Source organism: Simochromis diagramma, unplaced genomic scaffold, assembly GCF_900408965.1.
Source record: "Simochromis diagramma unplaced genomic scaffold, fSimDia1.1 OVJJ01000201.1, whole genome shotgun sequence".
In the NCBI taxonomy this organism is placed as follows: Eukaryota; Metazoa; Chordata; class Actinopteri; order Cichliformes; family Cichlidae; genus Simochromis; species Simochromis diagramma.
The window spans coordinates 619951-632102 of NW_024387223.1; the positions used below are offsets into that span (position 1 = coordinate 619951).

The following is a 12152-nucleotide window of genomic DNA, read 5'->3' on the forward strand; positions in this document are numbered from 1 at the left end:
CTTGGAAAGAGTGGAAAATTCCATCCTCAGCTTTTCTTTGACTCACAAAGATTCATGTTCAGTAGTTAGAGTTATGCCACACCCACTGATTGCAACATTCAGTCATACAGTATAATGTAATGTAATGTAGTAATGTAATGTAATGTAATGTAGGCAAGCTACAGTCATGCTTCCTGCCTGTAGCTTGCCGACATTACACCACAACTCCACTTTGTCAGTCTTAATGACCCCAAAGCTTTGATTTATCTATTTATACACCAGTTCTGTCAAGTGAGTCAAGACTCCAGCAAACTATTATAGATGGAAGCTTGTGGAAGGATACCATAAATGTCTGGCCCAAGTGAAACAATTTCGGGGCAAATCCACCAAATACTAAGGAAATGTATGCATACTTCTGACTTTGATGAAAGTAATAAAAAGTACAAAACAATTCTCTCTCTCTTTATTCTGACACTTCACAAATACAAAAATTTGTTAATATTTATTGATCTAAAACAAAAAAAGTTTACTCTGATTTGATGTTCAATAGCAAAGACAAAATGTCTATGTGTTTGTGGGTTTGTTTTTCTTTAGTGTATGTGAATATCTGGTTTCAGCTGTGACACTGCCTCACAACCCTGTTTGGGCCCACACACCACAGAGCTTCTTCCAGCTCCTCCCTCACATACAGTGTTTTCACAAATTGCAAATCAATTTTCTTTTCATTTGGTCCATTTGTGCTCATTGAACCTTTAGTTCTGCAGCACATTTTGCATGTTAGGTTTCACAGCCAATTGCTGCTCTCTAACTGGTCCACACAGCAGCTCAGACCTGAGCTCATTCACTGTGAAACACACTGGTTTATACTCTGTATGTTCTCCTCATGAAGTTACCCTCACACAACCAGATGTGGTTGTGATCCTGGCTAAGTGGCAGAAAGAAATTGTTCAAAAATTGCCTTTAAATTCTACTTGAAGGAATTTGAAATCATTTCTAACTCGTCGTGTTGGGGAAAAAAAGCTGACACACGGTCAAACAACTGTGGCCCGAATGCCTGCCTTATATGGGAAACCTATGCCCCCTGGTGGATAGGGATAGTACTGCATCACACACCTGCTACACAACAGTATACACATCAATACGGGCAACAGATATTTTTCATGTTAAGCAGCTGCACGTGTGAATCTAAGTTCCTGTAAAGTTTGATGTGTTCTTAAGTCGTAACCATCTGTGACATGATTCAGTGTGAGAGTCTGGAGCTGATTCAATAAGATCAGATCATCAGAGCCAAGAGTTACAACTAAAGTGCCCAGCAGCAAGTTTCCATGAAGTAAGACTCAGACACAGTGCTGAGATGAAACTGAGCTCTGGTGCTGCCCTCTATTGGCACTGAAGTGAACTCCACCTCTCAGCAGAACCAGACTTTCCCTGATGGGAAACACATAGAACCATAGAAAAGGAATTAGTTCCAAATCTACAGGATGTTAACTCAAGGAGAAATTTCTCCTTGAGTTAAAACGGGATATAAAGTGTATATAAAAGCCGCTGTAGAGCCGCTGGATGAGCACGTGAACCATTTTCCGTTTATACTCTCCTCATAGTGTCCATGATTTGTCACTTTAAACAACAAAGTGTTTCTCACCGTGTTGCTGGTTACCTCATACTTATTTACTTTGACTGTAATCCTCTGAATACTCCACCTTCACCACATCCAGTGGACCTGTCACTGACAGGAGGTGGAGGACAGGCAGAGATGGTGTAAAAGCTGACCTGGGAGCCATTTAGGGCAAAGCATGCAAAAGGCATGTTTTTGTCACATTAGTGGAAAGAAAACATCCAAATCAGTGATGTGTGAAACATCTGAATGATGTTTCAGTGTTTCCATGTCTGCACATCAGAGCAAGACTTACAAGGCTGGACTGGGACAAAAAATCGGCCCGGGCATTTTGACTAGAGACCGGCCCACCAGGATAAAGATTGAAAATGTGACGTCATTCAGGGGTAAAACCGCAAAAGATTCTGGGAACTCGTGGCAAGTGATACTAGCGCACGCAGGCTTTCAATTGAACTCAGTTACACAGCGATAAAAAGAAACCCAAAAAATGTTAAGAAGCTGTTGTATTATTAACTGCAATAGCCGGTCGTATGACAGCCACGGGAAGCCGACGGGTAAAGAGATCGTTTTTTTTTTTTTTATCGGATTACGTCGTTGAAGAGAAATTTTTTAAGCCATGTTTCCGAAGTAAGAGCCGACGGATGGTCTGGATATACCAAATATAACGTCTCAGAACACTCCAGCTCACATGTTAGTCTGCTCCAAGCATTCCCACAAAGGTCAGAGTTTTGTAGTAGTTAATACGTCATTTTCATAACATAATTGGTGATATAGGTTACAAGCAAGTCTGGCGCTGAACAGAAATTGTCGCACTATGCTCCTTTGTTTATTGTATTTATTGTGCATAAATAGTGAATTGTCCTGACACAATATTGCGTTTCGCTTCTGTTATTACCATGGTACATTGACAAAAACATAAACTTTTATTCACAGGATAAAACAGTTGTTTTGTATCACTAATTGTCCAGTGCGATTACAACATACAATATTATTGTCACTGCTACATTTCTGTAATGAACCAGAAATTATTTCCATTACTAATTAATTACCGTTGAGCTCAAAGGTCCTATTAATAAACGGTTAACGAATGTGTATTTATGAAGACGATTTGTGAGACTGGTAAACTTATGATACGTACGATGGTCTTTCGTTCTACACGGTGCATTTCAAGGTCCTGTACCCATCCGTCGGTAAACTGTACCTGGGCTTGTTGCAGTGACCTGAAGTTACTAAACTTCATGAGTGTATGCACTCACTCCAAGAACCGTATGATTATAAATATGAGCGTGGTGAAAGTTGGGCAGCACGCTAACGTCTTTTGTCCCTCTGTGTGCTCGTAAGGGTCTGACACTTTCACTGTTTTGATTTTGTCCTCGTATCTTTTCTTTGTCTTTTCGTCGAGTCTGTCTTTGTACGGACCGGCATTGTTCTCCTTTTGTTTTGTACATTCCTTTTTTGTGCGGCAAAGAAAAAACAAGAAGGTATTGGAACCGGAGAATGAACGTTTTGCGGTGCTGCAAATGCTTGCATTTGATGCGGTACTTGGATTGTTTTGCCACGAGTTCCCGGCATGCAATGCGCGAAAATCACGTGATTGCTAAACAAGGGGGAGGGTGCATCCGGCCTCCTCGGCTGTAATTAGTCCAGCCCAGAGTCGATCATGACCAATTGGCCAATCTAACACCTTTCATACCTTTTATACCCGTACATCACATCAGTTAAATCCTTTGTTTTTTCTCTCTGCAGTCATAAACAACCAGGTTAACAAAAGAAAAAAACATAAACATGTTTTACAACATTTATAGCAGCTGTTGTGTTTATGAACTCTGTCACAGTTTATGGGAGTCATTATGTATTCTTAATATTTATTGGTAAAATAATATTTGTAGTAAAATTGTCTGAAAACTGCAAGAAAAACAAAAAAGAAACAAGCAAAACATGGATCACTTTGATTCCAGCTTCAGTTTTATTCAGGAAACAACAACAGTCATATCAAAAGGCACTTTATCTTTACAGTAGAAACATTAGAACCACAAACCCCCTGAAACAGGAGCATAACAATTGTATGAATCGAAGTCAATTACATTTCATTTTTATAATATAATAAAAAAATCCTACTCATCATCACCAATGAAGTCTGCAGTCAAAATAAATATATTCAATACAGTGTGCTCCAATACAGTCAAATGCATGCAGTGCTTAAAGCTATATATAATAAATGTCAGACGCTTTTGTAATATAAATATGTTTTATCTGTTTAAAGTGAAGCAGCAGGTAGTTTGATATAACAAGCAAAAGTAACAACTTTCTCTTTTCAAATAAATATAAAGGCTTACAGTTCAGATTGTTGAGCAGTCAGTGAGGAGCTAAAGACACAACTTGTTCTTTGGATCATTTTTATACAACTTAAATAAAAATAAAAATAATAATAATAATAATAATAATAATAATAATAATTAAACATAAAACCTGAAAATATCTGCTGGACTGTTTATTGATGCGTCGCACCAAATAAATAAATAAATAAATAAAACTTGAAGAAATTTGTGAAGGCACATGTGACATTTCAGTCTGCTCCTGTCTCACTTCCTTGAAAACCACTAAATATTTTCTTTAAGCACAAAAAATATACATATTTGTGATGAATATTTAGTCAAAGTTTACAAAGATGCTTAATACAAAATGTTAGATGTTATAAAATGTAATTTCAGGATATTCTAAACTGTGCCGTGAATGCTCAGTGTTGCTCTCACAACCAAAAACCTGACACCAACGTCGGTTTTGAATAAGTTTCATTTTTGTTTAATTAAATTTATGCATTTGTTCATTGCTAAGTTGTAAGTCTACACCAGCCAAAATACTGTCTTTGGTTATTAACATTTGAAAATGATGAAGACACTTGAAAAGTAACACAAAATTAGCTGCCTTTCCAGAAAAACACAAAAAGGTTCTTAAAGTTTGCATAAAACCTTACAGCTTACTCTTTCGCCCCCAGGCTTCTAGACTTCTGATTGGCCAACATTTCTACATGGCTAGGATGTGGCATGTTCTTGACAGCGTTTGACTTCGTTTTTGGCGTTCGCATGTGAACGGAGACATTTTTTAAAAAACGCATGTGTGGACGGGATCTAAAAAAAGAAAAAAAGAAAAATTTGAGTTTTCAAAAATACCCGTGTACGTGTGGACGTAGACTCAGATCATCTGGAAAAAAACAGAAACATTACAAACATGCTGCTGTTCAGCTGGAGGCTGGAAAGAACCCTGCTTCTGTTGTTTACATTTTCTGTAGATCACGACACCAACAAAAGCAACAAAAGCAACAACAACAGCAGCAACTGGAAGACCAACTTTTAGTGCAACAGATCCAGCCTCCTTCCCTCCGTCCTCCTTCCCTCCATCCTCTGTGTGTCCTCCTGTCTGACCTGCAGGTGAGAAACAGGTGTGAGGTGTCAGCTGTCAGGTAGGTGATGAGTGAAGAACAGAACAGAATCCATTTCCTCTTCAAACTGCTGTCAGACATTATCTACTGCACTCTGATCACATCACTCAGACCAGCTGCTTTCTACAAAGTCTCATCAACAACATCTTTAGAAACAAACATCAACAACCAGGAAGCAGCTTCACCTCTGATCACACACACACTCAACTCTACTCACTCACCTGGAGGATCAACAACACTCAGTGTGATGCTGCAGAGAAGCCCCATTGATTCTCCTGATTTCTGGGCAACACGACACTCGTATGTTCCAGCGTCATTAACCGTCACATCCTTCAGAATCAAAGACACGTCTCCAGCCTTCATCTTTCTGTCCTGCAGATCCACCCGGTTCTTAAAAGATGGATGCTGCTCCTCTGGATCAGACTGCTCATCCCGATATGAAATTACATATTCTCCCAGATCAGCTCTTTTCCACTCCACAACTGGGATGGTGTTGTTTGAAGCTTGACATGTCAGAGTGACGTTCTGCCCAGACTGAGCTGAGATGGTTTCCTGGTCTGAAAGATTAAAAAACACAGAGCAGAGAGGAAGCAGTAACTTCTACAGCAGCCAATCAGAGTGAGAAATAGAGATAACTGGTCTCTGGTATATGCTGGTTGAATCACACAAAGGTGGCAATAGACTAGTTTAACACTGTTAAAGCACCACAGAATCCCACTGAACCCCATACTAATGAATAGCCTGCACAGGCTGCCTGTGGACCTGAGTTCACACAGTGTGCAGGACAGGGACAAAAACCTGCACTGTCCTTGTGTGGTAAACTTTACAGAAACCATCGTTGCCATGCGACTTTTCCAGTGAGGTCACACGTTGTATGCAGTCAAGATAACCCGTGCTGGGGGCGGGTTTAAGACCGACAATCTCCTCTGATTTATTCATAAATTCCTTCTGAGTGTTTAACGCAGCGTGAGCGCGCTCGCCGGCTGCTTTTGTTTTGTCTTGCCGGGGCGTCCGCGTGCACGCCTCCGTTCCAAAGGCGGGGCTGTAGCTTCTGCTGTGGGAGCCTGCGTGGCGTCGCTTCGTTTGGGTTATTAACGTTATCGTTCGTGGACGGTAGAAAACAGCTTTGCTAGAAGCTTAAACAAGGAGTACCCGAAGACAACGCGGGCTTAACTTTGGAAAATGCGTTATTTTTTAACTCATGACTGAGCGTCGTTGAGAAAAAGGAGTCTGTCATCAGCAGCTTTCAACGTCTTAATGTTTGCTGCCCAGTGGGATCCGGCACAAAGTAGCAGGTTTTTCTGTTTAGAGCCTCTGCATGTCGTGGTAAGTACAACGGGCGGGCTACAAAAGGCTATAAAATGGCTGCTCTAGGCTCTAGTGGGTGTCGTTCCCACACCTTTGTGCGCGTCCCGGTGTAGGGCAGGCTGTACGGTTTCCTTTTTTTTTTTATAACTGCAGGCTACTCTACTGACCGTGACAATCCTCTGTCAGGAGAGGTCTACACCGAGGGATTCGGTGCAAGAGGTTCAGTTCATTCAACGTGATAGTATGTGAGGGTTTAATTTAATTTCAAAAAAACAAAATCACAATCTTGTGCGCGTGTATCTACAAGTAACGGCAGTTCAACACAAGAGCAGCGAAATAGTTGGCTCTCACCTGCAAACACGAAGTGAAGAATCAAGAAACAGAGACGTGACGTCCATTCTAGACGCATATTGTGAGCTCACCGGCTCCTGCCGCTACTAGTGGTGTTCGGGTCGATCCAGATATCGATATTATGGGCACCAACGTTTGTATCAATACGAGTTTAATGAGATCGACACTGTTGCTACTGCTAATGCTACTGCTCTCCTGTATGCACTGCTGCGGTTTCATGGAAGGATATACTGCAAGTGCCGCTGGTTGTGCACATGCACTACTGCGTCATGTGACAATATTGTCACATGACGCAGTAGTACTAGGCTAACAAGCCAGGCCCACTAGGCAGTGCAGTATGGCAGAGAATATTCTGCTATTATTACGACAGTTATCTTCAGAAATGACTTAAAATTGTCAAAGTGCAACTGGCTGATTCTTAGCCAACTTAAAAAATATAAATTATGCTAAAACCTTGATATAACACATTTATCTCAGGGAAACATGTTATTTAAATGAAAACATTTACTGGAACTGAAACAAATATACTGAATATACCATGGTTCAGATTCGATTGAATATAAATACCCCTTGTGTTATTTTCGCTGTAGAGTGTGCAAAAGGGTGTACCTATTGCACTGTGAGCTGTGCATTAGATGGACCCTAACCCATAGAGGGTGGCACTGGCCCACCTCTTGCCCTGTGGTAGCTGAGATAGAAATCCTACCATCCTACTATTGGATATATATATTGCTGTATATATATAGCTGGAGTTATAATTGTACAATTTGTCAGCAAAATGATAAGTAACATCAGCTTTAAATAAATAAATGGTATGGTGATCTCTCTTTGCAGGCAAAATTTAAGCAGCCACGTTTTGTGCAATTGGGAGGACTCGAGACCTCTCCCTCCAGTCCATTTAGGATTGGTCTGTAATCATACAGGCACAAACAGTTCTGTCAGACCAGTCACATCTCCTTCATCCTGAAACGAGCTCTTTCCTTCTGACAGAAACAGATTCCCAAAATGCATCTGAATGCTTTAAAAATGTATTTTTTCCAACAGGAATCAAGCTTTTAAATAATAGTTATTTGTAATATGAGTATATACTAACTAGTATGTTTGTAATTATAGATAAACAATTTTTTTTTTTTTTAAAAGCATGTATTTATTTCTTTAATGTTTATTGACTCTGTGACGGCAGCATTTGTGGCAGTACTTGAGTCCACAACAAATTTCCCTAAGGTGACAAAAAAAATCCATCATATCATATTGTTACTGTGCTTATTTATGAGATGCCACAATTACAACTTATTTACTTTATAACCACAATAATTTAGTCAGTTTTAATTGGATACACACAGTGTTCATAGTGTAGTGTTCAAAGGAAATCTTACTTATACTTATTTTTTAAGCCATAAGGAGGTTTGCTAAACTCAAAATCTTCTCTAAACTGCACTCTGACAACAGTCATGGTCCATAAATGATCCCATTGTAGTTCTGTGCACATAATAAATATAAATGGGTTATTTGCACTGATGTCCTATATACACTATATGTCCTAGTTCCACCTTTGTGTTTCTGTCTTCTGATGTTGGACTGTGTTTTCTGTTAAGCGGTGATATATATTGTCATATCGCACAGCCCTACTCCCCAATCTAAAATTGGTTAGTTGTCTCGGAGCAAGAATACACAATAAGGATACCAAAATGTCACAGTTTCCTGTATATACTGCTGTTTATATAGCATTTTTCTGTAGAGCACTCAAAGTGCTTTATACTACATGCCACCTTCACTACATACACATTCATACAAGCACTTTCTCTACATCTAAGTGCTTTCCTTCTATAGTTCACACTCTGCCACAAGCGATTATTTTAATAATCAACTAGTCACCGTTTATTTTTGCGATTAGTCGACTAATCAGATCATGCATCCATTGGACATAAAACGTACAGCTTACTGCACCAGCATCTGCTCTTATATAACTATCATTAGCTTACAGCTTAAAGTGTTTAAGGTATGTGCTAACTAAAAATAAAGACAAGATGATAGTTTATTAAACTCAATGAAATTGTTTTGGTGGAGTTTAATAAACTCACCTTTCTGCTCCTTGCTATCTAAAATATAACAGGACACCGGAGAATATTCTGGAGCATCTCACACTTCTGTTTAATCACTATAACTTTAATCTCAGCCAAACCGATTTACTCAGGAACAAATGAAACACTGAAAAAAGCCAAACAATAACATTTTTAAGTTATGTAAGTGACTTATATATCATGTTTAACCTGAGCTGCGCTAATAATTCTTGGATAGGTGTTGGGCCACAAAGAATACACCCATCCCATCCTTCAAATCTGGGGAAATGAAGGACGCATTTTTTTTAGCCGCATTTAGGGAAGTCTTCGAATTTGGACAGCCTTTGTTTCATTCCTGTCACGTAGTCGGCCTACAAATGACACTACCCGATCTGTGCCACGTATGTGCGAAAGGCGACCACAAAATACTTTCTAAAAAAAACTTTGAGTTTATTTTCGAGCGAGAGGTGTGTAAGCTTGAATATCTGCTTGATTTATCAAGATCTCATATATTTCCAAATGTGCTGAAAAATCTGAAAAAACAAAATCTGACATTTTCGGAGATGTCTGTTACCTGCCAGCTTGATAGCAGACCGAGATGTCAAGGATCACTAGAGCCGGCGAGAACAGTGGACTCCTGGCACATCGTTTTCAAACCCGCCACGGTCTTTTGCTACTCAGGTTAAACATGATATATCTCTTATCGTGTTTATCATATATCTCCAAGTCTCTTAGGTAACTTCAAAATTTTAACGTTCGTTTTTTTCCAGTGTTTTATTTGTTCCTGAGTAATTTGGTTTGGCGGAGATATATTTCAATTCAGGAGGAAACATTTTCCCCAGGAACAAAACCAGCATGTTAATATATGGGGATTCTGTAGGATGCTTCAAAATAATCAGATTATATTAGATATTTATCTGACATTAGAATATCAGATAAACATTTGTTCAGCTCTCGTCCAAACCCCAGCAGCTGTCTATTGTATTGAGTGTCCACTAAAATAAAAATAAAAGCATTCTAACATCTCACCTGTTTGTTTTTATCAAGACATACATGTACATTTTTTTTTTTTTTATTAATAGAGAGATTTCGCTACTAGGGTTAAACAGGATATATAAGTCACTTCTAAATGTTAATGTTTGGTTTTTGTCAGTGTTTTCTTAGTTCCTGAGTAAATCGGTTTGGCTGAGATTAAAGTTAAGCTTCATAATATATTATTCACAGTTAAATTGAGAGGGGACGGCAGTAAAAACTCTGGACCTGTGACATCATCAACTGTTGTTCCAGTCGTACAAATCGCGAGTCCGTGCTCGTGTTCTCGTCAAGTCCGGACTCGCCGAGAACGCAAGTCCTTGCCGTGTGTACTTGAGAATTGAGAAAGGGCCTAGGGTAGGGTAGTTACGGACCGGGACCTGATCTGTACCGTGCATGTGCAGATGTTCTCTCCTTCTGTTCGTTTAATGGCAGTTTACTCCCCAGTGTACGAGGATACCGCCACTTGCTGACTGAGCGAATGAACCCTATTGTAAACTGAACTAGAGTTCAGTGTTTCTGTATCTGTGTTAAATTTCATTTAGTGATAGTTGAGTGTGTTTATGCTTGTCTGTGTGTGGAGAGGATTGTTTGGAATAGTGATGATGATGTCAGCTATCACTGTCAATTGTCAGTAAACTCTTTATCTTAAATGTCCTGGGCAGTCGAAAAAGAGGCAGAGTTGTCGAGAAATGCAAGGAGCTAACTGGGCTTTAACCGTGTCATTCAAATATATTAACTGTTGCAATGTTGGCAAAGAGAGGAAGTGACGCGCAAGATTTGCGCATGCGTGGTACCGGTCAGGTTTCCAGTACAGATCATAGCAACAGTGATGCGGCCCCTGAATTTGGACACAGCTATGATACCGGAGACTAGGGCTGCACGATTTTGCATAAAATGAGAATCACGATTTTTTGGCTTAGAATTGAGATCACGATTCTCTCACGGTTTTCTTTTCCAGTATAAATATTTATTGCACTTATTAACTGCACATCAACTTCGTAACAGTTGAGACTGAACATAAAAACAATAAATAAACATTAAAACAACAAATGTTTGTTGTTTGTCACATTTTGTCGTCACCGCAAAATGTTGTACTGCTTGAAATTCCGTTGCTCGACACTGTGTGTATAGAGCAGGTAGTGCAACAATAGAAAAGTAGTTGCGGGACGGCACTGATCATTTTCCTAAATCGTTTTGCACAGTGTTGATGGAGCCATATCTTTGGTCAGGTGATAAGTGATAATTTCTTTGTGCCTGCGGGAGTTCAACGGATATGGGGAGGCGCTGTATAAGATTCCAGTTATTGAGGTTTGGGTGGTTGACCAGGACGGATTTTCTCCTGTCACTTTCTCGTCATCTCTCTCGTGCTCTTGTTTTTTCCTTGCCAATTTTAGCAGCCAGCTGGCTTCTGTATCACGTGGTATAAGGCTCCGCCCTTGTCATTTGTTGAGCAGGAAGAGTGAGCGCTTGTTTTCATGCAGATTACGACCCGGATCCAAATACGGTACAATCAGCTGAAAGGAAGAAAAATAGGGTCAAAATTCTTACTTGTGAGATGAAACTTGAGTAAAGAGTTTCACACTTATTTTTTTGCTACGTGCACAACAAATCTTTTTTTTATTTATGCACACACAAATTCTTTTTACACATACAAAACTGATTTAGAAGTACAAAAATAGTTATGACCACAATTTGAGCCCATAGTGATCTGACATACCAGCAGAAAATATGTCAAAAGTTCATTAAGTTAAATGATAAAACACTGAAAGTTACATTATTGTAACTGTGATGCATTCACTGACATATAAAGAGAACAGAGAGGTTCTGCTTTGTGCTCATATTCTCCTCCTGTGTGTTTGTGTGTGCAGAGTTTCTACCAGAGCCAAATGTCATCGACTCCTCACTGAAGTCGTCCACCAGTCCAACTACTGGAATCCAGCTGCTGCTCTCTAACTGGTCCACACAGCAGCTCAGACCTGACACATTCACTGTAAACACACTGGTTTATATTCTGTTTGTTCTCCTCATGAAGGAAACCTCACACCACCACTGAGGGCAGAAAGTTCAAATGGAGAGTTTTTGTTATTATTTTCTTTTATAAAGAAGCTGGAAAATTTACTTTCTTAAACTTTTTATATTAAAAAGATAACATTTTCTTCACCAAACCTTTCAGAATAAAAGTGTGACCAAGACATCATTTATACATAAACAATAACAAATGGTATTTAACTACAATGTAGATGTAATCCATGTTTTCATGTCTTCAGTAACTTTGCTGTTATTTATGTTATTTCTAAGTGTGCTGTCGTCTCCACAGCAGTGATCTGGTTTCTCTGCAGGTTCAATAAACTTTGGTCTCACTTGA

The 12152-nt window shown here is 39.4% G+C and overlaps 1 protein-coding gene and 1 long non-coding RNA gene across 2 annotated transcripts; one reads left to right on the forward strand and one right to left on the reverse strand.

Moving 5' to 3' along the window:
• Nucleotides 1-3537: 3537 nt before the first annotated feature.
• LOC120746641 lies at nt 3538-6940 on the reverse strand. The gene is made up of 3 exons (XM_040052076.1): nt 6693-6940; nt 5255-5590; nt 3538-5016 (listed from the first exon to the last, which is right to left on the reverse strand). Exons 1-3 carry the CDS (start codon nt 6748-6750, stop codon nt 4787-4789), a joined length of 624 nt encoding a protein of 207 aa, XP_039908010.1. The 5' UTR covers nt 6751-6940; the 3' UTR covers nt 3538-4786.
• LOC120746656 lies at nt 6047-12152 on the forward strand. Its single transcript, XR_005698895.1, has 2 exons — nt 6047-6359; nt 11656-12152. It is a non-coding gene; the product is annotated as an uncharacterized LOC120746656 (long non-coding RNA).

Coding starts and splice junctions, on each gene's coding strand:
- LOC120746641 (XM_040052076.1), bottom strand. CDS start 6,750: ATGCGTCTAGAATGGACGTCACGTCTCTGTTTCTTGATTCTTCACTTC. Junction 5,591..6,692: donor TCTTCACTTCGTGTTTGCAG/GTGAGAGCCAAC, acceptor TTAATCTTTCAG/ACCAGGAAACCATCTCAGCT. Junction 5,017..5,254: donor GAGTGTTGTTGATCCTCCAG/GTGAGTGAGTAG, acceptor TCTCACCTGCAG/GTCAGACAGGAGGACACACA.